The sequence below is a fragment of the Mustela erminea genome, chromosome 9 (assembly GCF_009829155.1).
Source record: "Mustela erminea isolate mMusErm1 chromosome 9, mMusErm1.Pri, whole genome shotgun sequence".
Classification (NCBI taxonomy): domain Eukaryota; kingdom Metazoa; phylum Chordata; class Mammalia; order Carnivora; family Mustelidae; genus Mustela; species Mustela erminea.
Window position 1 is genome coordinate 75962147 of NC_045622.1, and position 27087 is coordinate 75989233.

The following is a 27087-nucleotide window of genomic DNA, read 5'->3' on the forward strand; positions in this document are numbered from 1 at the left end:
TCTGATTCAAGTCGTGCAAAGATAAAGCTTCAGGGTCTTGCTGGGATAACAGAGTCCTTTGCATTGTGGGATACTCTCAGGCAGAGCACATTGGGAGTGGGGCACAGGAAATCTGAGGGGCTAGCCAGTCCTTAGACTGACTTTCAACCAGTTCTCCTTTCTTCAGCTGCCCAGCTCTTCTCACCTGATGGAAGTACCTGCTGATTCTAAAATCTGAATTTCCTGGGGCGCCTGGGTGGCTCAGTGGGTTAAAGCCTCTGCCTTCAGCTCAGGTCATGATCTCAGGATCCTGGGATCTAGCCCCGCATCGGGCTCTCTGCTTAGCAGGGAGCCTGCCTCCCCCTCTCTCTGCCTGCCTCTCTGCCTATTTGTGATATCTGTCTGTCAAATAAATAAATTAAAAAAAAATAAAATCTGAATTTCCTATCATTTCAAGGCATGATTTGACTTCCTTCTTTTTAGCAAGCTTTCATTTCAGGCTTCGAGGTTCAACTCTCTCCACCCTTGGTCACGACTCATCCTTCTGTTGTCCATCTTCTAAAACTGTGTTGACCTTTCTGATCTACCATCACATCCTCTCAATTTCCCTTTGTCCTGTGATTTTAGAACATTTTTATTCCTGGCCTTTCACTTGAATGGGACTTTGAGAAGAAAGAGACTCATGTTTTCAAATATTTTGTCCATATAAAAGATCTAACTCTAACTGTATTTATTCATACTCTGTTCCATTTTGATGGATCCACCCATATGCTAAAGATACATTAAAAACAGTAACAAATTAATAGTTTTTCCAGTGTCTGCATTATAGGCACTGTTGTTATCTTTCAGGATCTAGGAAGACACCAGATTGGGAACCACTGGTGTGCATCATTCTCATGAAAAGTTAGCCTTTGGCTGTCTCAGTGCTGTTGGGGTCTGGTGTCTGTGTTTAGTTGATAGAATGGGAGCTCAGATTGAGTCAGACAAAGGTGACCCCATTTGATGAGTGAAAGGAACAGGTTTTCATGGCCCCTTGGAGCCCAGCTCCCTTTGCTGAAGTTGTTATGTCTTTGGGGTAGATGAATCCTAGTTTCAATCAAGCTATACCAGCTACAAATCCTTCTTCTAGTCAGCTCTCCTCTTGCCGCCGCCAGTATTTTCACCTCATTGCTTTCACTCTGCTGAGTGTTCTATGAAATATTTATCATAACTGTGCCTTTCCTGCCTGAAATGGTGCTGTAGACTGGTAATTAGACTGCAGCTAAGGCTTCTTAATTTCATTTGGTGCAGAGCTGGGAGAACGGAGACCTTATGTAACAAGTCGCTAAGAACTGACAGGCAGTTGGCATGAAGTGCTCCTACACATATTTCCAAGCAGATGCAAATGGAACTTTTTGCCATTCGCCCGTTACATTCATCTGCAGGCTGCTCTTCTCACGTTTGCTTCCAGAAAGCAGCTACTGAGAGTTGTTTGTCTACAATGAGCCTGGGAAGAAAACTCTTCCCTCCCCCTCTCCCAACAAAAGCAGGCTAGGAATTTTTTTCTGGCCAGTCTCAACAGCCAGATTTCTGACTCAAGGCTCTGTTCCTGTTGGAGGATTGCTTGTCACCATCAAGGGCACAGTGATAGTTCAGCCTTCACACGAGGGTTTGAGGATTACATTCTCCCTAATGTACAATTTTATTTTCAAAGGCAACAAATCACAAAACTGGGAATCAAAACACCAGGGCTACATTCTTGCTGTGTGTCTGTGAGCCACCTACCAGACCTTTCTGAGCCACAATTTCTCCATTTGTGCAATGAAAGCAGTAACAGTAGCCTGAGGAATGACTGGGCAGATTGATAACAAAATGAAATAATTGAAGAGAAGGTATGTTGTAGACTGTCAGGGGTCCCTCCTCTACAGTTTCCCATTAGAGTGGGAGATCCATTGCTAAGCGTTCTGGGTGTACCTAATTTCAACTTTTCTGTATGGGTGAAACATCAGGCTCAAATTCAACTACATTCTTCCAAGCATGAATTAAAACACTTTGTTTTTTTGGGTCCAGGACACATTTAGAGCTGAGCAATATGATCATCCGGGAGATGCCGTAAAATGTCAACATGTATTCCTTGAAAAAGAGAGGCATTGTCCATGGACGTAGTCTAGATAAGAAAGCAAACAATCATAACCCCTGGCAAAGCCCCTTTAGGGTATATAGTTAAGTGATAATGAATATTGTCTTTGAAGTGGGGGAGACTCAGGTTCAACTTTAAACTTGGTCACTTCCCAGCTAGGTGACTTTGAGTGATTTACTTCCTCTTTCTGGAGCTGCCATTTTCTTATCTGTCAATGCAGATAACAATGCAATCCACCTAGAGTTGCTGAAATAAAATCTGTGAGAAGCTTCCTATCATCATCACAATCACAATATTAATATAATAATAATAATAACAAAAACAAAAACAGTAGCAGACGACTGTTGGATATGATGTACTAGGCAATGTTGCTACATGCTTGCACATTCTTGTCCAAAAAACTCTATGGTATAAACTGTCGCGGCCGGCGGGACAAATCGACCAGGAATGTGAGGGTAAGAGGATGAAGAAAAGAAATCAAGAAGCAGAGAGATGGGGGCAGGAGGAGCACTGAGGAGGATGTCCAACAATGCTAAGTTGATTCAAAGCATTAAGGCCATATATATAGTGATGTTACAATAGGAGAAGCAATATACCTGTGTCTAGTTAAACAACGACGAGTTCCCATAATAAGTTTCACAAGTAACTATAAGCAGACCTCCTGATGCCAAATGGCTGATGCCAGTACAATTGTTCTGTATTGATACAGCAAACCTGAAAGTAATTTATGGGCTGTACTAGGGCAGCAAGGACCAGCCACGAACTTATGACCCCAACCGAATTGCTACTCAACTTTTCCTGTCCTAAAACTTTTGGTAGGTTATTCGGACATTTTTTTTTAAAAGATTTTATTTATTTATTTGCCAGAGAGAGAGAGAGAGAGAGAGGGAGAGAGAGAGCGTGCGCAAGCAAGCACAGGCAGACAGAGTGGCAGCAGAGGCAGAGGGAGAAGCAGGCTCTGGCCGAGCAAGGAACCTGATGTGGGACTCGATCCCAGGACGCCAGGATCATGACCTGAGCCGAAGGCAGCTGCCCAACCAACTGAGCCACCCAGGCATCCCAGGTTATTCGGACTTTAAAGGAGGCGCAAGTCAGGGCCTGGTTTGGTCCCCGTCTCAAGCCTTATTGCAGCCTCCCACAATAAATATTCTGCAGATGAGAGAGTGAGGCACAGAGAGATTAAATCGTATCTTAGGGCCATCCAGATAATCAGTGGTAACTGTAACCAGGCATTCTGGTTAAGGCAGATGGCAGCTTCTCTCTGCTGACTGTTGCATGTATTTCTGAAGCTTCCTCTAAGAAAAGGGCAGACAGGACTTTAGGAAGACAAAAGTGAAACAATAAATGTGAAAAATGTTTTTGCAAACCAAGTGATAATTCCAGCTTGTCTATTGGGGTAATATGTAACCATTCATAATTTCAATTTAGAGGGGCTGAGTCGAATCTCCAACCTTTGACAAGGAAGCCTTCACATGGCATCTGTGGCCAGCAAAACCTCACTCGCCCTGTTAACAGGTGACCTTTTCACTTACCTTGAAGATGCTGGGAGCAGGTTTCAACGTGCAAACTAGCAACTAAACACCTGCCACCTTATGCCTCCATGTGTCCACGTACCTTAGGCAGGCAGCTGAATTCCCTACTGCCCGATTTTGAGCATATGCCATTTCAGGATAATATCAGTTGATGACAGAGTCTGTTGTTCTATAAATTAATTTAACACTCTTTCTCTGGAGAGCAGATAACTGCATTCTAAAAACAATATTTTCACTCGTTACGATGGCTTGTAAAAACACACAGCGAGTGGGTTTGATGAGGAGGTGTTAGGAAGCATATGATATCCCAGGAGGCTATACTGATTTAAATTTAGGTGGCTTGCTCCTCGAGGCAGTCAGTGTCAGAGACAGTTGTCTCTTAAAGCGATGGCTGTGGTGGAGAGCAGTTCACGGATTGGGCAGAAATAGGAGCCATTGTGGTCAATGTTGTGGGGAAGGGATTAATGAGACCCAGAGTTATGCTGAGGGACCCAAGACACTGAAGCATTAAAAGAGAAAAAAGGATTGTGGGTCTGTTCAAATTTTCTATTTCTTCCTGTTTCAGTTTTGGTAGTTTATAGGTTCCTGGAATTTATCCATTTCTTCCAGATTGCCCAATTTGTTGGCATGTAAGTATTCATAATATTCTCTTATAATTGTTTGTATTTCTGTGCTGTAGGTTGTGATCTCTCCTCTTTAATTTGAGTTCTTTCTTTTCTTTTTGGTAAGTCTGGCTAAGGGTTTATCAATTTTCTTAATTCTTTCAAAGAACCAGCTGCTAGTTTTGTTGATATGTTCTATTGTGTTGTTTTTTTTTTTAAAATTTCTGTATCATTTATTTCTGCTCTGATCTTAATTATTTCCCTTCTTCTGCTGTTAGGGTGTATATTTGGGGGGAGTGAAATTTTTATTAAGTAATTTTTTACTATGGTGAATGGTATAGTCTAAAAACTGCATTCCACATGTAATGAGAATCTGTGAAGAGAGATAATGAAAAGAATAATATACTTGAAAAAAAAAAAAGAATAATATACTTGATTCTGGATCCATTCAGGACATTTTCTTATTCTCTCCTCCCTCCTTTGTCTCTTTTCTGCTTGTCCTGTCCATTGCTCTACTGATTCTTAATTCAACCTCCCTCTCTCCTGTATGATTCCTGTTATTCTTTGACCCAAATGTATCTTTCTCTCAAAGGAATTCTCTAATAAATACATCAAACCTTAAAAGGGGGGGCAGGGGAGGCACCTGGGTGGTTCAGGCAGTTAAGCGTCTGCCTTTGGCTCAAGTCATGATCTCAGGGTCCTGGGATCAAGCCCCGCATCTGGCTCCTTGCTCAGCAGAGAGCCTACTTCTCCCTCTCTCTCTGCCACTGCCTGTGCGTGTGCTCTCTCAAGTAAATCAGTAAAATCTTAAAAAACAACGACAACAATAACAACAACAACAAAAAAAGGAATTCTCTAAGCAGTAGTTAATGTGGATTTTCATTCACATCCTGGTTTTCTCAGACTCTCCCTCATAAAGACAAATCATTTCATCTTTTCCTTTTTCTTTTCTGTAAATAATAATGTCTTCTACGTATCACACGTTATAATTGTTGTCAGGTATACAAAGCTGAATAGGATGTTGACCTTTTAAAGAGGTCACAGGAAATTAGAGAAAGATGGACGAGAAAATGAGGGAATAAAATATAACAAGTACTGTGCTAGAGGTCTGTGCAGGAAAATCTCAATCCCCACCCCCCACCCCCAATAATCTGAAGGTTGGAGAGTATGAAAATATTCCATAAAGGTGGTGATGGCTGGGTGGAGCATTAGTAGGCATTAACATTGTTTCTTCATTCATTTAAAGGAGCATTTCTTGAGTGCCCATTGTGTACCTGGAACTGTAGTAGGCTGCCAGGGGCTGAAATTTACTAAGGAATAACCTTGCCTGGCACTCAGTAAAAACTCAGTAAATGTTTTTTGAATGTCCAAAGAAACGGACTCACTTTAATTTACCTGGTGAATATGGAACAATTCTCTGCCTTCTCTCTAGATCGTCATGAACTTTTAGGGGATTCCAAGGAGTCCAGAATATTTGTGGGTTAGGTAATTTGGAGTGTAGGCATGGGCACTGACAGGCAGGGCCACACTATAGCTGCATCGTTGTGTAATACGTAACTCGGACAACAGTATGTGATCATTAAGGCATAACGAGGAAGAAGGTGGGAAGGAATAGTAGCAGAATCATGAAATGCTTTGTGTGAGATAGGAGAGGGGGTTTCAGAATCACTAGCAAGTTGTTTCTTCAAATTACGTGTGCTTCTCCCCACCCTCGAGATGCAGATTCTGCCCTGACCCCGCACACGTACACAGATGCTCACGTGTGTTCACACCACTGCTCTTTCACAATCTTTGCCACAGGCTTCTTGTGCTAATGGGAATGAGTCATATTCCTCAGGTGAGCGGGAGCTAAAAACGGCTAAGAAGCACTACAGACAATAGAGACAATGGAGACCCATGCTCGGGTTTTTAAGCAAGGCAGTGGCCTGACCAGATTTTCCTTTTAGAAAGACCCGTCTGGCTCTGGAGTAGAGGGTGGAGTAGCAAAGAGTCAGAGAGAATGAGGGCTTCCTGCTAGGAAGCTTTCACGTCTTAAGGGGCAACTGACAACAGTTTTCAGAGAACTTGACAGATACTCCTGTTTCTCTGTTTTCAAGGTCAAGGACCTAAGATTCAAATCAGAATAAAAAAGATTTATCAGTGTTTTGCTGAGAAGGAGGTGACACCTGAAATGTTTCATAAGAATTATGATTTAGGACAGATGCAAATATTCACACATATTTCCTGGGGAATTGATAAAATAATGCTATCAAATATGAATATGAAGCATATAAATTATGTTTATCCAAAGACACTTCTTTTACTTATTGTTTATTTTTGTTGGTGCCTTTTTTGTTCATTTCTTGTATAATATAGCTCTAGTTAGCTTGGTCATCTTAAAAACACATACATCATCAATAAACCCATAATATTTTGGGTGGGTTTCTCTTACATGACTTTTTTTTTCACTTAGTGAAACATAAGATTTTCTGTGGTTTACATAGATATCAGCTGTGCCTTGTCAACAAAAAGTGAGTTGATGTTCCCAAGAAGAAGAAAAATACATATTTTCCTTGCTTTAAGCTCCTTAAGACCAACACATAATGTAATTCAAGTCTGTCTCTCCAAGCTACAAAACTAAGGGGAGAAAAAATATCCTTTCTGAAATCCTTTTGTATTATAAGAGCCAGAGCTCTGAACCCCTATACCACAGTGACCCCAGTGACCCCAGCATTTGTAGGGAGCTGTTGGTGAATCATTTCTACCACTTTAAAATTTTCTGTTGTGTTCTAACTTGATATGGGAGAATTATCTTATTTCCTTTCAGCCATTTTTTTTTCCCCTTTGAATTAAGTGTCTGGATGAGCTACAGAACTGGTTGGTTATGAGATAGTTTTTTACCTTATAATGTTAGGAAGATAAGATTGAAAGGTGGTGCTAAGGAAGCCGGCCTTAGATTCCACATTGTAACCTTACAAAATGTACATTGTATCCAGTAAAAGAGTTTACTGGACATGTTACGAACCCCTGCTGGATCAATATATCAAGCGATTCATCCATCTTTAAATATTGGATTTATTTTTAGAATAGTAGTTTCTGGAAGACTACAGCTCTTTAGTTGTAAGTCCCTGTGCTAGATGAGAGATAAAGGAGATGCAATTTCTAGAGTGGCTCTCTCTTCACTGATTTGTACACCTGTGAAATGAGAGCATTGCCAATGGTTTGAGTGTTGTTTTTTACTCATTTTAACAAGGTGTGTTTGTAGGTCACCAGACACCTAGTAGGTGCTCTAATATTATGACTCTGTGTCATCTAAGGAAAAAGGGTTCCCTGCTGCTGGTACATACGAAGAGGCCTCCTTGGAAAATGACACATAATTACATCATAAGAGAACAAGGCATAACGCAAATGCCCTTGATAAGGATGGGAATTTTTTTCCCATTACCGAACGGAATTATTAAAAAACATAACTTTGAGACATATGGTTCTCTTCTTGGGCAAGGAATGTATACTACTCACAGCTACCAAAAAAGAAAATATTTGCATGTCTCCAACAGCCCAAATCTGCCTGAATTTCTCGAGGCCATTGGGAGAAACGTGGACAGATTTTTTGGTATTGTTGGTTTGGTTTTTTTTTTCCCCCTTTCCACAATGAAAGATGTTGTTAAGTCAGTAGTGAATCCTCTTCCTTTCAGTAGGATCAAAGGCACAGTGAGGAGTGAGGTCCCCTGGAAAAACTGGTATCAGCCAGAATAGGCTTAACATGCAAACACTATCGCTTTGCAACGTGCAGTCTTGGAGAAGATTTGTAGCAATTCTCTTATTTTTCTCTCCTTGAGAAGACACACACCAAAGAATAGGACAGAAAACCAAGACTAAATACTCAATTGTCACGTGCACGTATGCTACCAGTCAAGAGGAGTCGTCTTTTGGAATGGAGAACACAAAACTACTCAGTATTGTGAAACACAGAAAATAAAGGCACTGTAACTGTATAGATGATCAAAGCCTAGTCCTACTTACACTGACAGCTATCTGGCTATAAATATATTCTATCCTATTACCTGCACTTGACACAAGTTTATTTCTGAAGTAATTATAGGACCATTGCAAGATAACCTTCTGAAATGAAATTCGATGTTTATATGGGGTTTATTAGAACATAGCACCATAAATCATTTTACATGGGCATTTAATTTGCTTAAGCTGCTGATTACTGTTTCTGACATTGACAGTTCCTTGCCTGTGCTAAATTTCACTAGCAAGTAACTAAGCAAATATTTTATAGAATCAGTGGGTGTGACCTAATGGGAGAAAATAATTCTTATTCAGCTCTGCCATTGACTTGTGGTGTGATCATGCACAGGTGGCTCGAGGACATCAGTCCTTCTTCTAAAAGCATCAGTTTTCCCATCTATAAAATGGAATAATTCTGAAAATGACATCATCAGCTAAGCAAAGTTAAGTAGAGCCTGTGGAAGCATACACGGAAAAGAGTATTAATACGATAACATATTGATACTGTTCCGAGCTTGTATATGGGAAATTTAAGAAATGAGATGCATCATCACTCTCTCTGGGGAGCTCACACATTATTTATTTTTAAAGATTTATTTATTTGACAGACAGAGATCACAAGTAGGCATAGAGACAGGCAAAGGGCGGGGGGAGGCTCCCTGCTGAGCAGAGAGCCTGATGCGGGCCTGAGACCGTGACCTGAGCTTAATCCACTGATCACCCAGGCGCTCGAGTGCACACATTATTAAAAGAGGCACGCAGGTAAATTGACAGCTACCGTAGACTGAAACAATGAATCACGGGCAACCTAAAGAGCATACAGGAAGGAAGCATTCACTTATCTGGTAAGGAAGGAGATGGTGAAGAATTTTCAGGCAGAGGTGATGTTTGAATTAATGTTTGTAGTCCTGGTAAGTAGGGAGGGCAAAGCAGAAAAGACACTCCACATTTAGGGGCAAACATGCAAAAGCATGAAAGAAAGGCTGTGCCATAAGGGAACATAGAACTAAAATAATTCATGGGTCCCCAGAGCTCAGGGAAGGGCACGTCAGGCCAGCAGGAGAGGTCTTGGTGTAAAGGGAACTGAATATTAGCCTGGGGCGGGGAGGGAGCTAGTGAAGGCATTTAGGTAGGAGACAATCCAACAGGCACTTGCGGAACTCCCTTCGGTGGAAATGGATTTACTAAACCAGACTCAGCAAGGCTCGAGGCAGTGAGATCCTTCCAGTGGCCCACGGAAAGGTACTGAAATGAATAACAGTAACAATAACATAGACCCTGAGAATCATTTGGGGGATAAATGAATGTTTTTGGAGTCTGACTAGTTACAGAGAATGCCCATCCTATTGATTCTTTTAGGAAAAGCCTGTGGAGCCTTCTAATTGAAGCGGGAAGGTGGTGGGCTCGTTATGCCCTTGCATTTGGAAGCTCGGGGAAGAGGCAAAGGCCAGAATATAATTTGAGAGATAAAACTAGATAGTAGAGAAAACCGTGAGGTTCCAGATACAGAGTGGTCAGAATGAGAAAAGCAGTGGAGAAACGACAGAATCCTTCAGAGTCATTTGCAACAACAAAGCTTAAAAGTAGGCAGAAGAAATAGCACCTATGAAAGAGACAGAGAAAGTTCAAGGGGAGAGGTAGGAGGAGGTGCACGAGAGAGAGTCTTGCTCTAGAGAATAAAGCAGAAGGGAAGGATTGGTCAGTACTAATCAGATACCTTACCTGAGTGATCATGAAAGATACGGATTAAGAACCATCCGTTGAATTTGACAATTTGAGAGGTCATCTGATTCCCTTCAAAGTTTAGTCAGTAAACAGGTGGGGGAAGAATTAACTAATTAATAGGAAGGTGAAAGCAAAGACATCAGGTGTAAGCTTACCAGAAAGCTCAGTTATAAGGAAAACATATGAGAACAAAGAAAACTGGTATGGAAGGAGCAGAGTTTTTCTTTGTACAAGAGTGAGAGAGGCTTGGGTATGTTTATCCCCTGAAAGCTAAGGGTACAGTGAGTTGGAGAAAGAGGAGAGAGGTGTGATGTTTGATTCAGGATCTTCTGCATGGTGGTAATGGGAATTAAGACATATGGGGAGGAATTGACTTTGGACAGGAAGACTTCTTTCTGTGATGAGGAAAGTGGAGAAAAGGATAAATATAGATTGGAGTAAATTAGCCAGTGGAGGTGCTGAGAGAGGAAGCCATGCCTGATGATGGTGAAGCCATCAGTAGAATGAGAAGGACAGAGATGAGTAGTGTGTTTGAGAATAATAGGGAGGAATAAGAAATTGAGCTAACCAAACCAAAAGGATCAATTAATTGCAACTGGCCTAACATCACTAATCCCTGAGATGAAAAGAGTTCTTCCAGCAGGAGTTCAACTTCTCTACTGTGATTTAGAAGATTATACAGTTAATTCAAGGCTGGCGTTTTTAGAGTAAGCACTGTGGGGGGTGGGAGGGAAGAGTTGAGAGTAGTGTGGTTTATAGCAGGTTAATTTGCTATTAGGTTAAAATAGTAGGGGTTTAGTTTGTGGACATTGGGATGGGCGTTATTATTATTATTTTTTTTCTTGAGACTTAGCACATACTAAGATAAGACATGGAATTTAAATCTCTGCCATCAAGGGTATAAGTGCTTATGGCCGTGAAATCTTAATCCCCTGCTTGAAACCGTTGTTCAGTTTGACCACTGACCTTCTTAGAGAATTATAGGTTACTGCTTAACTGTTGAAAGGATATGGAAGATGAGGTGGGCAGAAATTTAATTCCTATGTTCTTCACATTCTGCAGAACAGTTTCATGTTGGATCCACTTTGCACACGTGGATTCATTAAAGAATCTGCAAGAAGGGTTTGTATTTCAATGATTATATATGCCAGGCAGAAAAACATTTCTTTTCACTGTTTTCCAGAGTTAGCTAATTATCTAAAAATTGTACGGACTGGTGGTTCCTTCTGGTTGAAATAGTCTGCTCATAGGCGAATTTGGGCATTCTGCCAGGCATTCATAGCTAGGAAGCTTAACGACAACTCTTAAATGTAATTTGCAGGGCTAGGAAGAACCAGAACATCAACAATAGGCAAAGCTGTTTTCTAGAATAGTGGGAGAAAGGGTCAGAATACTGTTTGGATGTCCGCCTTTGCAGTTTTTGTCCCAGTAACTCCAAGTTTTGGAAGCAAGCAGTAGAGACACACCAGAAGCTTGTGGGAATGAAAATGGGTCAGTCCAATTTTAAAAAGCCTTGATGGATTTTGCCGTACAAAGAAGAACAGTTGTGGGGCAAGTATTAGACTGGAGTCAGGAAATCTGGGCACTAGTCTCAGCAAATTACACCAAAGATCTGGGCCTCAGGATCTTCATCTGGAAAACAAGATCATGGTATTATTGGCAGGACCAGGGGAGGCGAAAGAGATACAGCCAAATCCTGACTCCTTTTGCCTGCTTCATATGACATGACAAGGCTTCCTGTTGAGATTTTAACGAGTAGATCCTGATGTCAAAAGAAGTTTAAAAACTTCTAGCTAGATGTTTCTGAAGGTCCTTTATTCTAATTCTATTCTAATTATAATTGTTATTCTCTCAATGAGAATAACCAGTAGAGTAAAATTTAACTTCATCTTTTTTCATGAGTCTCCATTTTTATGGATATCCAGCACATTGTTACTTTGTACAACATCTGAAACTTCTTCATATCAACCACATGCATCAGGATTTATCTTGAGTCCATGGGTGGATTTCTGGGTGTCTGCAAAGCCCCTAAACACACATGCAGATTTTTGTGGATACAAGGATTCAAAAAGAGTCCAGCACTTCCATCAGATGCTCAACAGGTAAATGAAAGCAGTAAGCAAAAATCATCTTCCACTTGATGGGAGAAAACAAAAAAAAAACAAAACAAACTCCAGATCTTCAACTGACACAGCAAGAGAAATTCAAGTAGATTTGATAGCTTCTGTGATGAAAATGATTCCTCAAATTCCCTCACACATCACTATATGTCCTTCCCAAGATTATATTGCTTTGTGGGCAGGGAACAGAGTCAGCAGGGTCTTTGATGATGGAGGAACAGCTCCCTTTAACCTTACATTTTCTGATATTTGAAAGAAGCCAAGATCAAATTCTTTGGCTCTCCATGCCAAACCTCTGCAGCTCTGACATGGTTTTGCTAGATCAAAAGAACCATATATTCTTTACTTTTTTAACCAGCAGCGTTGTTAATCTGGAACTCTAGATGGCCCATGGGCCTGGAAGGTAAGTTATTCTTTTAAGCAATTAGGGAAAAAAAAAAAAAAAAAAGTAAAGAGAAACAAATGGCCATTCAACAACATCTGACCTGGAAGGGCTCAGTGCCTGGAGAAGACTTCAGTTTGGGGGGTACTTTTCCATTCTATTTCATATTGAGTATTTGTGTGACTATTCACATGATAGTCAATGGCAGACATTTCCATGGTCTTTTGGGTCCTGGTTCAGAGGGGAATAACACGGTGAGAAGAATGTAGCACTTAACTGAGGCAATGGGCAGAAAATGGGGGCAGTGATGAGTCTATAATGGAACATCAGAGAGAACTTTTCAGACACATTCAACCAAACAAGGGGTTATACATAGATCTTTTAGATTCCCATAGCAGGGTGATTCTGGATCCTGGGCATGTGTGCCCGTGATCCACATACATGGGAAAGAGAAAGCCTCTTTCACAAACTATGTAAACTCAGAGGCTGGGCACCAAGTAGGAAACAATGGGGCATGAAAAACAAGACAGACAAAAAACAGTAACAGGGGTAGAAATGAAGGTGGATTTGAGATACTGTAAGAATTCTCAGAATGTAATCCTTTTGCTCTTCTTTCATTTCAGATGCTGCACAACAAACATGTCATGGTCCGTGTGGGAGGAGGATGGGAAACTTTTGCAGGGTATTTGTTGAAACATGACCCCTGCCGGATGCTGCAGATCTCCCGTGTCGATGGCAAAACATCCCCCATCCAGAGCAAATCTCCAACCCTTAAGGACATGAATCCAGATAATTACCTGGTGGTCTCTGCCAATTATAAGGCTAAGAAGGAGATTAAATGAAGCTAGTTGGTCGCTATAAGGGGACTCTCATAATGGCCTGTACCCACTTCTCCAGTGTAGTCAGTTTAGTCCACACGCTCTGAAAATCACTTTGAAAAAAGGAGTAACAGACAGAAAAATGTCATTACTATTGAAAAATGTTCAGAGAGTAGCACTATTTATTTTGTTGCTTCTGTAGAAAATGACCAATTAAATTCTAAACTCAGATTTAAATTAGAAAAATTGTAGGCAAATTATTATTTTTCAGTATGTGAACACAGTATTTAGTACATGTTAGAAATACAATCCTAGCTAGAGATAAAAACTGCTCTTAGAAGAAAATATTTAGGATTTCTAGATCAGTCAACAGGAAGTGCCTGCCTTATGTCTACAAAAAGCACCCCAGACACTTTTATAATTGCAGGCTTTTTAAGCCAAATTTTAAAAAGGTGACAATTAGTGTGATAATATGTACTAAAAAATCTTCAACCACACCATGAATAAGTGCAGAGCGTTCACAACAGTAATACTTTACTGGAAAGGCCACTTTAGAAAAGTTTACATTCGCTTGGAAGATGCCTTAAAGTTTATTCCTTATCTATGACCAAATATCTGGGGTACTTTTGGAAGTTTTCAGTACACCCTTTAGAGGATCGCTTATGAAGTATTTCATACATTCCTAAGCACATGGCGGTGTTGAGACTGACTTAGTGTAATTCACACACATAAGCTGACATACGTTTATATTTTGACAGTAAATTGTACAGTCAAGTGTTCATTGACTTCATGTTATTTTAAAGCATTTTCTTATGAAAATATATCTTTAGTTAATCCTACTTTGCTATGCTGTCTAGTAAAGTAAGTACACTGTAGCTGATGTTGTTACAGACTTATGTATACCCTTGTATACCTAGGACAGGGCTGTTTCGTACCCATAAGCAGCAAACTATTGTCCTCACTGATTCAAGAATTAAAAAGATAAATTTTAAAAAATTACCTGTCTCTATATCGATGCTTCATTCCGAAATAAAGATTATCTTCAAGTGGCGACTTTCCCGGAGAGTTCTAGGAAGGGTCAAATTAGGGCTAGCTAGTGCTTCTTCCTTTTGGGCAGCTGGGTGATGGCATTGTTTGTTCCCCTCGGCAGATAACCTAGATATTATCATAGGTAATCCCTTAAGTGCTATCTTGAGTATCTTAAGTATAGGCAGAATTAATTTGTCATTCCCTCATTTTTCAACAACAACAAAAAAATCCACCTTTCTTGCTCCAGTAAGTCAGGGAGGAAGCGTTTGTCACATGACTGATTTAGTCAAAGTGTATACAACCTGTTATTTGTGAAGTTTTTAAACAACAGGCATTGTATAATTTGGTGGTACTGGAAGTGGTGGTAATTGTTCTGGGGGAAAAAAAAATTAAAGTTTTGTCAGAAATAAAATCCCCTTGGAACAGTAATAATTGTAGTATATTTTAAAATACATTGATTTGATTTTTATGTTCCTAAACTAATATGAGCATTGAATTTCTCTGTATCTACAATAATGTTTTCATCAAAACTTTCTCCAGTGCTTACCTTTTTCCATAAATAAACCTATGTCTTTTTTTTGTTTGTTTAGATTTTATTTATTTATTTGACCGAGATCAAGTAGGCAGAGAGGCAGGCAGGGGTGGGGTGTGGGGTGGGGAAAGCAAGCTCCCTGCTGAGCAGAGAGCCTGATGCAGGGCTCAATTCCAGGATCCTGGGATCATGACCTGATCCGAAGGCAGAAGCTTTAATCCACTGAGCCACCCAGGCACCTCTATCTTTAAGAATTAAAATTAATTTCATTAATTTAGTTTAAAAATGTATAGGTTAAAAAAATCATTTATTTTGTTTTCTATGCTAATGTGCCAAATTACCAGAAACTAGTGGCTTAAACAACACAAATTTATTGTTATAGTTTCATAGGTCAGAAATTTGAGATGGTGTGGCTGGCCTAAAATCAAGGTGTCAGCAGGGGCCTAGGAGAGAATCCCTTTGCTTTTTCCGCTTTACAGAGGCTGCCTGATTTCCTTGGCTCATGTCTTTCCTCTGTCTTCAAAGCCAGCAATATAGTATCTCAACGATACTACTTTATTCACATCTCTTTGGAACCACAGGTTGGAAAGATTTTCTGCTTTTAAGGATCCATGTGATTAGATTTAATCCATCCAGATAATACAATATAATCTCCCATTTTAAGGGCATTAACTGAATTACATTTGCAAAATACCTTTTGCCATAAATATGCAATGGTGTCAACCATTTAGATTTTTTTTCTAACTTCTCAACTGTGTTTTATAGGTTTTAGTTCAAATCTTTTACTTCTTTTTCCCAAGTATTTTCTTCTATGTGATGATACTATCATTGAAATTATTCCTTAATTTTCAGATTATTTATTATTTGCACATAGAAATAGCAATGACATTTTCATATATTTGTTTAGTATTCTGGAACCTTTCTAAACTCCTTAGTTCTACAAATTTGTGTATAGCTATTTAAGGATTGTCTGCATGAGATGCTTGGTATTTTTTAACCTATTTAACCTATTTTAAGTATGTCTGTTATTTATACCCTAGCTATCTGAGAAATGTAGAATGAGAAAATACATCTTAGGAAGTAGGTATAGCGTAAGGAGTTAGGATAATGTGACTTCTGACTTCTGTGACAAAACCGATTTCAGAAAAATAGCTTAGAAAGGGTCAATCTGTGTGCAAAACTAATTAGGTCCATTTGAGATTATATTCCAAGTACTTGCAAAAATGTAACTAGAGGGGATTAATTTGAAACTTAAGTATGGTGCTATAAGAATAGGCAGTGTGATCAAAGATATAATAAAGTATAATATCCAGGTCAAGTAATTTATGAATTTTCAGTTCTCAGGCCATAATAATCCTATTTAGAGGCAATATTTGCAAAATGAGACATATCTAGAACAAGGAGAATAGGATAATAAAAAGGTTATGTCATATGAGAAATTTAAACTGTTTGAGTTGTTGGAACAAACTTCTCTGAATCAACCCAAAACTTGTTCAAAATTTGTGAAATATACAAATGCCTTCTAAGTGGCTTTTGAGAAAATCAAAGAAAATGGCTATGGAGCCACATTTGCATCAACTTAAAGCACATGTGATAGTCATGGGGATTTGAGATGCTTGTTTGAAAATGTTAAAAGAAACACCGCACACCTTAAATGTCAACACAGAGAGAGATGCCTAGCTACCTACCTCTTGGCTTACTGACCTATTTACTCAGATATTACTCGAAACAAAAACTGACAAGTTACTTTTTCTTCTAAGGGCGTAGAATAATTCTTAGCAAAGATAAACACATTGAACTGTTGGAGGAGAAAAGGAAAATTCAAAGCTGATGTCAATTTTCCTGGGGTACCAAGGAGGAAAGCTAGACACTTTGTATTATTTTGCTATTTCTCTATGAAAACAGGAAACTAACAATATCATCTCTCCTTTGGAGTATAGAAAAAGGACCATGCCTGGCTATAAATTCAGAGATTTTATGAACATACCAAACGGCCATTAGCTCTGTTGTTCTCGTTCATCGCAAAGAGATGAAAGGGTCATGGTTTCCCTAACCATTCACCTAACTTCTAATTATTTAATACGTAGTGAAGATGAAACTTGTTAAAGAGGGAACCCGGGTGGCTCAGTGGGTTAGAACCTCTCCCTTGGGCTCAGGTCATGATCCCAGGGTCCTGGGATCGAGCCCCGCATTGGGATCTCTGCTCAGCGGGGAGCCTGCTTCCCCCTCTCTCTGCCTGCCTCTCTGCCTACTTGTGATCTCTGTCTGTCAAATTAATAAATAAAATCAACTTGTTAAAGAGACAGCCAAAGTCAATTTTTATATAGGAAAAATGTATATTTGTGTCCGCATAAAGCAATACAGAATTTATAACAAACCATGTGTGTGAAAACTGTTAATTACATCCAAAATACAATCAGTGGAACCATAGTAGCACGTATAGATGTTTTAAAACAACATGCAGCATGTCAACAAAGGGGCTGTGTGATGATATACAGCTTTTTGTTATCACTCTTGTTAGCTTGATGATTAGAATTAAGAAGCCATAGTTTTAGCATTTTACATCTGAACATGATAGTTAATATATATGCATTTTACTGTTTCAGTTATATTTTAGTAATTTTTTGGAGGGTTTGGGTCACATATTAAGCATTTTACTATATTTTCCTATTTAAAAATGATGATTTATGGGAAATTGGCTCCAAGTTAAGATTCCCATCAGGAACTGATTCATAACTTGATGAGGGAGATGCTTGGATGTATAGGTACAATTTTTTTTTTTTTAGTAGTCACTGATTGGTTTTCTATCAAGCATCTCATCTCCTCTTTTCACTTCCCCTTCCTAAAACTATTCTTAGCATTTTAGTATCACGCCTTAGCCGATGCTTCCCTTATGGTTTTGGGGAACGCAGATTAAACCCACGGAAGCAGGCCATGCATGACTGGCTAGAGCAGCATATCCCATTGTTCCCAGAAGGCAATACACCAACATACATTCATGGTTCAAAAGTAAATAAACATGCTATTTGGATATAAACTCTATTAGATATAGGGCATTATCCCCTGGATATAAACCTTTGTTTATACCAACCCAAATTGTAATTCTTAAGGTAGTACAGATAAAATTGTTCTTTATATATTAAAGCAGAATGAAGGATTTGCACAGTTCAAGGACAATATGATTTGGTTCTATATTCAGCTATTGAGGATCTTTCCTCCTTTCTGCCTTGGAAAAATCAATCATGTTCATAAAGTCAAGAATTTTATTTCTAAAATAAAGTTTAATGATTTCACTATCCTTTGTGAACAAAAGTACCACTAATATTCTAAAGGATGAAGAAAATTGAGCCTGTTTAAATATATGTCTTGACTGGATATTCACAAACTATTCTATACATAATAGAGAAAGTAATTTTTCCAAACAAGAGTCAAGAGACTTACACCATAGTTCGATCTCTTTAAAATTAACATATACAATATACTGCTATATAATGTGAGCCTTGTGGGAGGGATGAGCACAATAACGGCTCAGATTCTTTCTGTAGATCAAATGAGCTGGTTTATTTAATTTATAATCCCTATTGGTACTTACTATCTATGAATTCTAATTTAGGGCTCGGATTGTGGCCCTGTCATCCAAAAGAGCAAACAAATTAAAAGATAGAGAAATTCTTGTATTTTAGCTTATTATACACAAGGGAAGGAAAACTCAAAAAACAGAAATACTATAAACTCATGTTTCTAATAAACACAAATGTGAAAATTTTATGACTCTGAATCCCACAGAATTAACCTCATAGTATTTTATGCTTAAAGTAGACCTTTTAAAATACAGTACTGACATGTTTCTATTTCATACATTCATGTTTGTACTGGCAATTTCACATCTGTACAAATCTTACGATCATTCTTTAATAAATACTAAAGAATAAAAACACCTGTGAAATTTGGAAAAATGTATTGCTACTCAGTATAGCCCATCCAGATTCTTAGTTCAACTCACTCAGTTACCACAAAGATCTTTAGAGCTGAATCTGATATTGCGTAACAGTCCATCACTGCCCTCTGATGGCACTACTAATATATAATTTTAAATACAGCAAGCAAAAAAACACTTTATTGCAATGTAAAACACTATATATTAATTTTATAAGCCGCAGAAATAGAAAACAAATTAGGAGAAATTCATAATTTTCTACAAATATTACTTAGTAAGTTATAAAAATTTATAGTGTTCCTTCACATAAGCCCTTCAAATGATTTTTCAAAATTTTCCCTGATGAACAGTTTAAAGGCACGAAGTCCATATGTTTAAGCAAAAGCCTTCATAAATAATGAAATAAAAAGAGATACAAGATTAAGCAGAAAACTATAGATTGCAAGGTCATTTTATAAAGGAGAGAAAATACAATAGCAAACTTTAATGTCTGAGGTGTAGGCAGACTTTTTACATGCGATATATATTTATTCACTATTTAGGTCCCTGTTTTAACTACTAAATAAGGGCAAATCGCCTACTGTCTGCAGAAAAGCAATTATAAGAAAATAAGTATTTAATGAAAGGTCTGGCATTTTCTAAATTTGAACATCAAAAGCATTTTCAGTATACCAATATTGAAAAGTACTGACTGCATTTAATGGCACTAAAATTGCAAAGTCTGAATCTTGATTTATTCAAAGAGAAGAAAGTGAGCTGAGGACGTCCACTTGATTGCAGATATTCGTTATTGGCAATACACTTTTCCACCCATGTTATGCTTATGAAACTGTCCACTAGAAAAGAAAAATATATGGAGAAAAGTAAATTTTATTTAAAGTTATGTTAAAATATCCTTGTGAACAAAAATAGGAATGTGGGCTATACAAATGCAAAATGATTTCTGTGCATAGTAGTGATAAGTATAATTTTCCATTATGGTCAAACATCTGAAATAAGATACATAACTGTTTAAAAACACGAAGAAGTGAAACAAAATATCTGAGCAGATTAATGGGTAGTTAAATCCCAAATATCTAATAATTAGTTCAGGAAAAAATAAAACATCACAAAATAAAAACAATGAAATCAATACAATAAAAAAAGAGGAATTCCTGTTTGAGGCGGGGAACTAAGAACTTGCAGAAATTAAGTAATGGTTTGTCCAAGTTCTTTCCTTGCTTGACTTGAGAAACTTTGTTGTTCTGTTCAAGCAACTCTATAAAATCTGCAGTAGTAAATTCTGGAAAAAGCCACTGGGATGGTACCAGGTATTTACCAGTCTCTTGAGGAGTGGTTTTCATGTACATCCAAGGAATTTTACTGGGTGTTACATATTCTTTTAAATATCTGTATTTCAGTTTTGAAAGTTCAGGGTTAATCCAAGTAAAGATGCTTTTGTTTATTTCAGGACTTCTTAGAGACTTGAACACTGTGCCTTTTTTTTAATTTCAAAGAAAAGGATTCAGTGTACAATATAGGATCCAGGATTTAAATTTTTTTGTTTCATTTTTAGCATGGGACTCTATTTCCCACAATGTATCTCTGAAGACTAGTGTTAAAAACACTAGAGTTGGCATTAGGTTGAGGAGCTTAAAAACGTCTTGATGACTAAATTCCACTCTCGCACTTTCCGAGATTCTGATTGGTATGAGGTGGGACCCAAGGGTCAATCTTTTTAGAAAGTTCCTCCTGAGTTCCCACCACATGGCTAGGGTTGAAAGCCACTGCATGAAAGTACATGCACTACTCCTGTACTGTTATATCCTATACTGATATTAGTGTGCACCCGGATGTCAGCACCACACTCACTTCTTAAAATAAGGCTGCGTTGCCACTATGGAAGACAGTATGGGGGCACAATCCTCAAAAACTAAAAATAGAAATATTGTTTGATCTGGTATTTCCACTACTGGGTATTTACCCAAAGAAAATGAAAACACTAATCTGAAGAGATCTATGTACCTGTATGTTTATCACAACATTCTTTACAATAACCAAGATATGGAAGTAATCTAAGTGGCCATCAATAGATGAATGGATAAAGGTGTGCTGTGTGTGCCCCTTCCCCCCACACAATAGGGAGTATTACTCAGCCATTAAAAAAAGGATGAGGTCTTGCCATTTGCAACAACATGGCTGGGATGAAAGGGTGTTAAGCTAAGTGAAATAAGTCAGAAAAAGAAAAATACCATATGATCTCACTTACATGTGGAATCTAAAAAACAAAAAAAATTTTTAAAAAGCAGAAGCAGAGTCATAAATACAGAGAACAAACTGATGGTTGCTCGTGGGAGGATGGGCAAAATGGGTGAAGGGTAGTGGGAGATACAGATTTCCACTTATGGAATGAATAAGTCATGAGGAAAAAGGGTATAGCTTGAAGAATACAGTCAATGGTACTGTAACAGGGTTATGAAAGATGGAGCTACACTTATGAGTATAGCATAATGTATGGATTTGTGGATCACTATGTTGTATACCTGAAACTAATGTATTGCATATCAATACAAAGAAATTAAAAAGGTAAAAAAAAAAAAAAAAAAAAAGCTGCCTTTCCAGAAGATAGTGAGCACTGCCAATGCCAATTATCCTAGGCAGAGCTAGTCAGGAGATGAAGATGTAGTGTTCATGAACACAGGGAAAGGACATGTTTTCTTCATACTATGGAGTCTGGTTAGGAAGAATCTAGCTACATAATACGACACTCCAGGCCAGTCTGTAGAACAGGCCTGGCAGCAGTCTTTACAGGACCCTAGGCCAAGAAGGGTTGAAAATTAAAGTCATACTCTGCCTTATATCCCCCCTTCTGTTAGTTCTGAGCCTCTAAAAATTGATTTTGAACTTCACTGTATGCTTTTGATGATCTACATAGATGTTCAAGGAGAAAGGAGTATGTCCCTTAAAGCTAATGTATTTATGGTAGAAGTGCTTAGAAATATTCCAAAGGAAAATGACACAGTATGCAACAGTTGTGGTTTATCAGAATGAGTGACTGTCCAACTTTGATGGCCTTGAGGGTGATTTTTATTAACAGAACCAGAGAGCTCTCTTGTAAGAACAGTACACAAAGAAAAACAGGTACTTAATTTAAAATTGGGATGATTCTAATTCTGAGCACTTCTGAAGGGACCAGAAGCAGTACATGGCCCAATTTATTTTTAACGTATAGGTTTCAGGCTATGCTTCAAGTTTAATTCAGAAAGGTTCTTTCTTTCCCAGAGTTTAAAAGCTGATGTGAAACTGGTTAGGTTAGAATATGTCAAATAAGTACCTTCTTAACTCTGGCTATAGGTAAGTATCGTTTTCTTATAACCTTGTATGTGATTTTTAATTGCTGCTCAGTACCTCAGCATCATTTCCAGTCCTACAATTTTTCAGAATTTTTTTGTTTTTGAGAAACTTCCATAAAGTAAACCTAGTAGCAGAGACCTATATCTCAGTAGAATAATTAAACTTCTATACTTCTGATAAATATTTGACTTTGTATCAACCAACTATTTCACTTTATGGTGGATTTATTCTACTCTATTGTAGAAGTATATTAAAAAATATAAGCACAATGGTCACAGTTATTTACCTTACCACTGAAACCAATTAATCTATACATTGTTAAAAGTTAATGATAAAGAATTTGTTTTCTAGTAATTTCACTTATTAAAAAAATTAGATGAATACACAATGATGAAACACACACAGATAAATCTTATTTCTGTGTTATGGCACTGAGCCAGAATCACCTCTGATCAGGAGGCTCCTAAGTGGCCTGCTCCACAGGTTAGGAGGATATATACATGTATGTATTTACAGATATAGTTTTAGGAGGAAAAAAAAAGTCAGTAGTATTGTCATAGGGTTGTATGGTGATAGGGTAGCTACATTTGAAGTGAGCATAGCAAAATGCGTCGAGAAGTTGCATCACTATGCAGTACACCTGAAACTGAGGCAACATTGTATATTAACTAGATTTAAAAAAATAAAATTAAATTAAAAAAAAAGCAAACCATTGAGAAGACAGTAAATCAGCAAAGTAAGTGCTAATAAATCATTGACAAGTTAAATATAAACAACTAAAATTCAGGATATTGATTTTCACAAGTATACTTTAGAAATTTATTTTCTTTAAAAATGGATCAAGGAATAAAATCTTAATATCTGAACAAATATTTTCTTGAACTTTAATGTGTAAAATAAAACTTTATAGTTTGGCAGACAATAAAGATCCCCAAGTTCTAGGACCTGTTTAACTTGTCCATCATTATATTTCCAGTGTCAAGAACTGCAATTGCTACATTGGGAGGCATGAGGTACATGCATTACACGCCCCACCCTCCCGTACACCCTACTGTCCAATTTACTTAACCATGATAATGACTGATAATAGAAAACTCAAAAACCTCAAATCACTGAGTAAAGAAATATAGGTTATATATAAAAAAGAGAATCCATAGTGTAATCCAATTTAGTAAGATTAATGAATAAATGGATATTAGAAATGATGTCTGTCAAAATGACACAGAATTGAGGTGATTTTTATGTTCTTCGTTATACTCTTCATATTAAGTTTCTGATATATTAGCATTAATTATATCAATATAAAGTACTAAGATGTAGTGTCAAGATAATCTGGAAAAACAATCTATTTTCCTTTTGGGAAAAAGAAGGCAAATCTATTACAATGAATGTTGGAATGTCCAAATAAATTGGCACTTCTCCCAATCTCTACTTTTCATGCTTTTAAATTTGTTCAAAACTTCCTGATAATCTATTGCAAGAGGGAATTACTCAATAGACTATTACTGAAGGTTTTAAAAACTCCAGGTAAATTAAACCTTTAGTAAATTTTAATACTTACCCTAAGTCCACCTTCTGGTGGGGGCCTGGATTCAGCCATTTGTTTTTCTAGTTTTTCCTTTTTCTTTCTCTTTTCTTCCACAGACCGAACATCCAGAATGCCCCGAGATGCAGCCTTTAGAAAATGTATTAAGTGGTACAGAAAAACAACAAAAATCAGTATTCAGTATCCAAAAGGTGTTTGCTGCTTTTTTGGTTTTTCTTTGGAGGTGACGGGTTTTATCTCCGGTTATAAAGACTATTTCTATAACAGCTTTATATAAAACATATTATCACTTCTTCACTGGGTATTTTTTCCCTAAATTTCTCATGTGTCAGTGTTTTATAAGGCATCATCATATAATACCAAGGAAGAAAGTTACTAAAGGGGCATCTCACATTACAGAAGACATCTATAATTTTCATGCATTAAATGATATAAATGCATTAATATGACCTATAGAAATATAGAAATCATTTTGAAAAATGATTACATGTAAATTTACAGGTTATCAGACACCATTTTCTTTAGCAATGCTAGTAATAAATAGAATGAAGTACCCAATTATCTACATGAGCAGAATTTCTACTCTTACCTCTTTCTGTCTTCTCTCTGCAGCCTCTGCGAGCTTTGCTCTTTTCTCTTCCTAAAGAAAACATGTCAAAAAAATGTTTTAAAATAAAATGAAACATTATCATGGATAATTTATATCTTAGAGATAATATAACTGATTTACAAAAATATTTAGTACTTGTTCAAAATGTCCCACTAAGACTGCCACTATTTACAATGTTTGTGAAATACTTAACTTCCTGAATTTCATTCTTCTAATCGATAGGTCTTCAAATAAGCACAAGATAAGACACATATACATAATATATATTACATATGCATATATATATATATTCAGGTTAGCCTATAAAATAATTCATTTGCTTTTTTTTTTTTTTTAAAGGTCTTACAAGCTAGTCAGGGCAATAATACAACAAATGACATTTAATAAGGCGAAGGAAGGAAATAAGTGGTTTGAAGTAGGCTGGTATTTTCAGGAAATGTTCATGAATGAAATGGGCTAATCTCATTGTGTAGGACATGAAGCCCTGAAGGGAATTTGTAAGAGGTACTGCTCCATGTTGGGAAACAGTGGATACTACTTTTATACCACGTATTGCTACTATTAACAATTATAAGTTATAAATTCTTTAAATACATAAGACAGTAAACAATTCTCTTGGCAGCTGTGTTAATAGCTCCTTTGTTTTTCATACCACAATACATACATTCATTCATCCACTGGACAAATAGTTACTGAGCAGTTATCATGCCTCAGGAACTTTTCTAGGTGCTGGGTTTGCAGCAATGAAAAAAACACAGACAAACATTTCCATACACATGGAACTTACATTCCTATGAGGGGGACTCAGGTAAATATAATCAAGTAAATACATGTCTGTTAAAGAGTAGTAAGTGCTTCCAGAAAATATAAAGATGAGTACGGTGTATAAGAAATGGAAGGATGAGTGGGTGGTGTAGTAGGGGATCTATTTTAGTTAGGGTGGTCCCCAATAAGCTCCAAAGATAAAATGACATTCAAGTAGTGAGCCATGTGTTTATCTGTGGCGACCAGGGGCAGGGCTTAACAAATGCTAGTATATTGGTATTTTACTAACAGCCATATAAACAAAGTTAACAACATTTAAAAATAACCGTACAAGAACGACCAGGTAAATTTTCCCACATCGACTTCCAGGTCATTTTCAGTACCCATAATCAAATGGTTGAAGAGTTCATGTACTTCCGTAAACAACTCAGTTCCTTCAGCGAATTTTCAGATAGGAGAACAGAGGAATTTAGCTTTTCTGTTATCAACAACCTGTAAGGACTATTAATGTAAAGATAAGGTTGTAAATAGAAAGCTACAAAAAGTATAAATGGATTGTACCACCCACCACCTACTTAAGTAGGAATTTCATCTAGACAATGACTAATTTCTAGTGTAAGTGTGTCCCAAATATTACATGAGGCACATCTATTTTTTTAAAAATGTATTCTTTTTTTAATCTAAAATTTATCTAAAAATTCTAATTTAAGTAACTTAAAAACAGTGGGCACCCGGCCCTTTTATTGGCCAAACATGGATTACAAATTGTACGCTCTTTACGATGTAACATCCGATATTCTTTTAAAAGGAAGAACTTGAAAGAGAGAGAGAAACAGTAACGGGAAATCATCGATTACTACGATATCCAATGAAGCACAGGAGGAGCGTAAGAGCCTTTATTGAGCACCTTCTTTAAACAGTTGGTACAGACACAGGAAAACGCACATCTCCTAGAAGATCAAGCACGCCGCGAGCCGACGAGAGGAGCTCTTTCCGCACCCCGACTCCAGCACCGCACCGTCTGCGCACGCCTGCGTCTTACGAGCTCCCGATTTCGCCTAAGTCTGCGAAAGGTAAACACCGCGGTGCCGCCTGCGGGCAATTTTTTGTAACGGAAGTGGAGAGAGCGGCTCGGAGGCGGAGGCGGCGGCCGCGGCGGCTCAGGTCCCGCCGCCTGACCCGAAGTCCCTGGGAGCGCGTCCCCACACACGTCTTCGCCAGCAGACACCCACCCGCGGCCAGCTCTCCAGCCCGCGCCCCCGCTTCCAACCGCCCCGGTGCCCACAGCTCGGGGCCTCCTGGCGCGCCTCTCGGGAGAACAGGTGCGCGCGGCGCGGGTCGGCCGCACGGGAACCGGGGGACATGGGGACGCGGCCTTACTCACCAGGTCCGGCGAGGGAGGCGCGGTCTCCCCCGGACAGGGAAAGCACAGCCCCATCGGGAGTGCGGCTGGGGGTCCTCTTCTGGGCCCGCCCCAGACCCGGCAGTGCCAACTGCGCGGTCAGACAGGCTTCCCAGGTTCGCAGCGCTCGTCCCGCCCCCACCCGGGACCAGCGCGTCGGCTCCGCTCCGCCCCGCCCCTCTGCGGCAACGCCCCGCCCCGCCCCGGCTCCTCCCTGCTCCACCCCCTTCCGAGGCTCCGCCCCCTTCGTCTCTCCGCCCCGCCCCTGCCTCGCACCACCTCCCTAAAGAGGAGACTCCCCACCGCTCTCAGCCCTGCCCAGCCCAGCCCTACAGCGCCTGGCAGGTCCCAGGAGGGCGGACAAGGCCTCCCAGTGAGGAAAAGCCTTCTGCTTTGGGGCAGAGAGAGAGATGCGGAGAGAGAAATAGATATACCGTATTGTATTTATTCATTTGTCAGTGGACACATTAAGTTGTTTCCCTACGTTGCTATTGTAATAACTGCAATGGACATGGGGTTACAGACATCTTATTATGATAATGCTCTCTTCCTTTTGACCTTATACCCAAAAATGGGATTCCTGAATCATATATATGGTAGTTTTAATTTTAGTTTCTAAGGATTCTCCATATTTTCCAGGTGGCTTTACCAGTTGACAGT

General features: G+C 38.6%; 2 protein-coding genes across 3 annotated transcripts in view; one reads left to right on the forward strand and one right to left on the reverse strand.

Moving 5' to 3' along the window:
• The window catches only part of GAS2 (growth arrest specific 2), a 126237-nt gene extending 111975 nt beyond the window's left edge, over positions 1-14262 (forward strand). For both annotated transcript variants that reach the window (XM_032358565.1, XM_032358566.1), the window contains one exon: positions 13079-14262. In XM_032358565.1, coding sequence (XP_032214456.1) covers positions 13079-13297 — 219 coding nt within the window. In that variant the 3' untranslated portion in view covers positions 13298-14262. The remainder of the gene's footprint in view (positions 1-13078) is intronic.
• Positions 14263-17156: 2894 nt separating this feature from the next.
• SVIP (small VCP interacting protein) lies at positions 17157-26614 on the reverse strand. Its single transcript, XM_032359080.1, has 4 exons — positions 26410-26614; positions 24240-24290; positions 23666-23779; positions 17157-19607 (listed from the first exon to the last, which is right to left on the reverse strand). The coding sequence occupies exons 1-4, from the start codon at positions 26461-26463 to the stop codon at positions 19593-19595; spliced, it is 234 nt and encodes a 77-aa protein (XP_032214971.1). The 5' UTR covers positions 26464-26614; the 3' UTR covers positions 17157-19592.
• Positions 26615-27087: the final 473 nt, after the last annotated feature.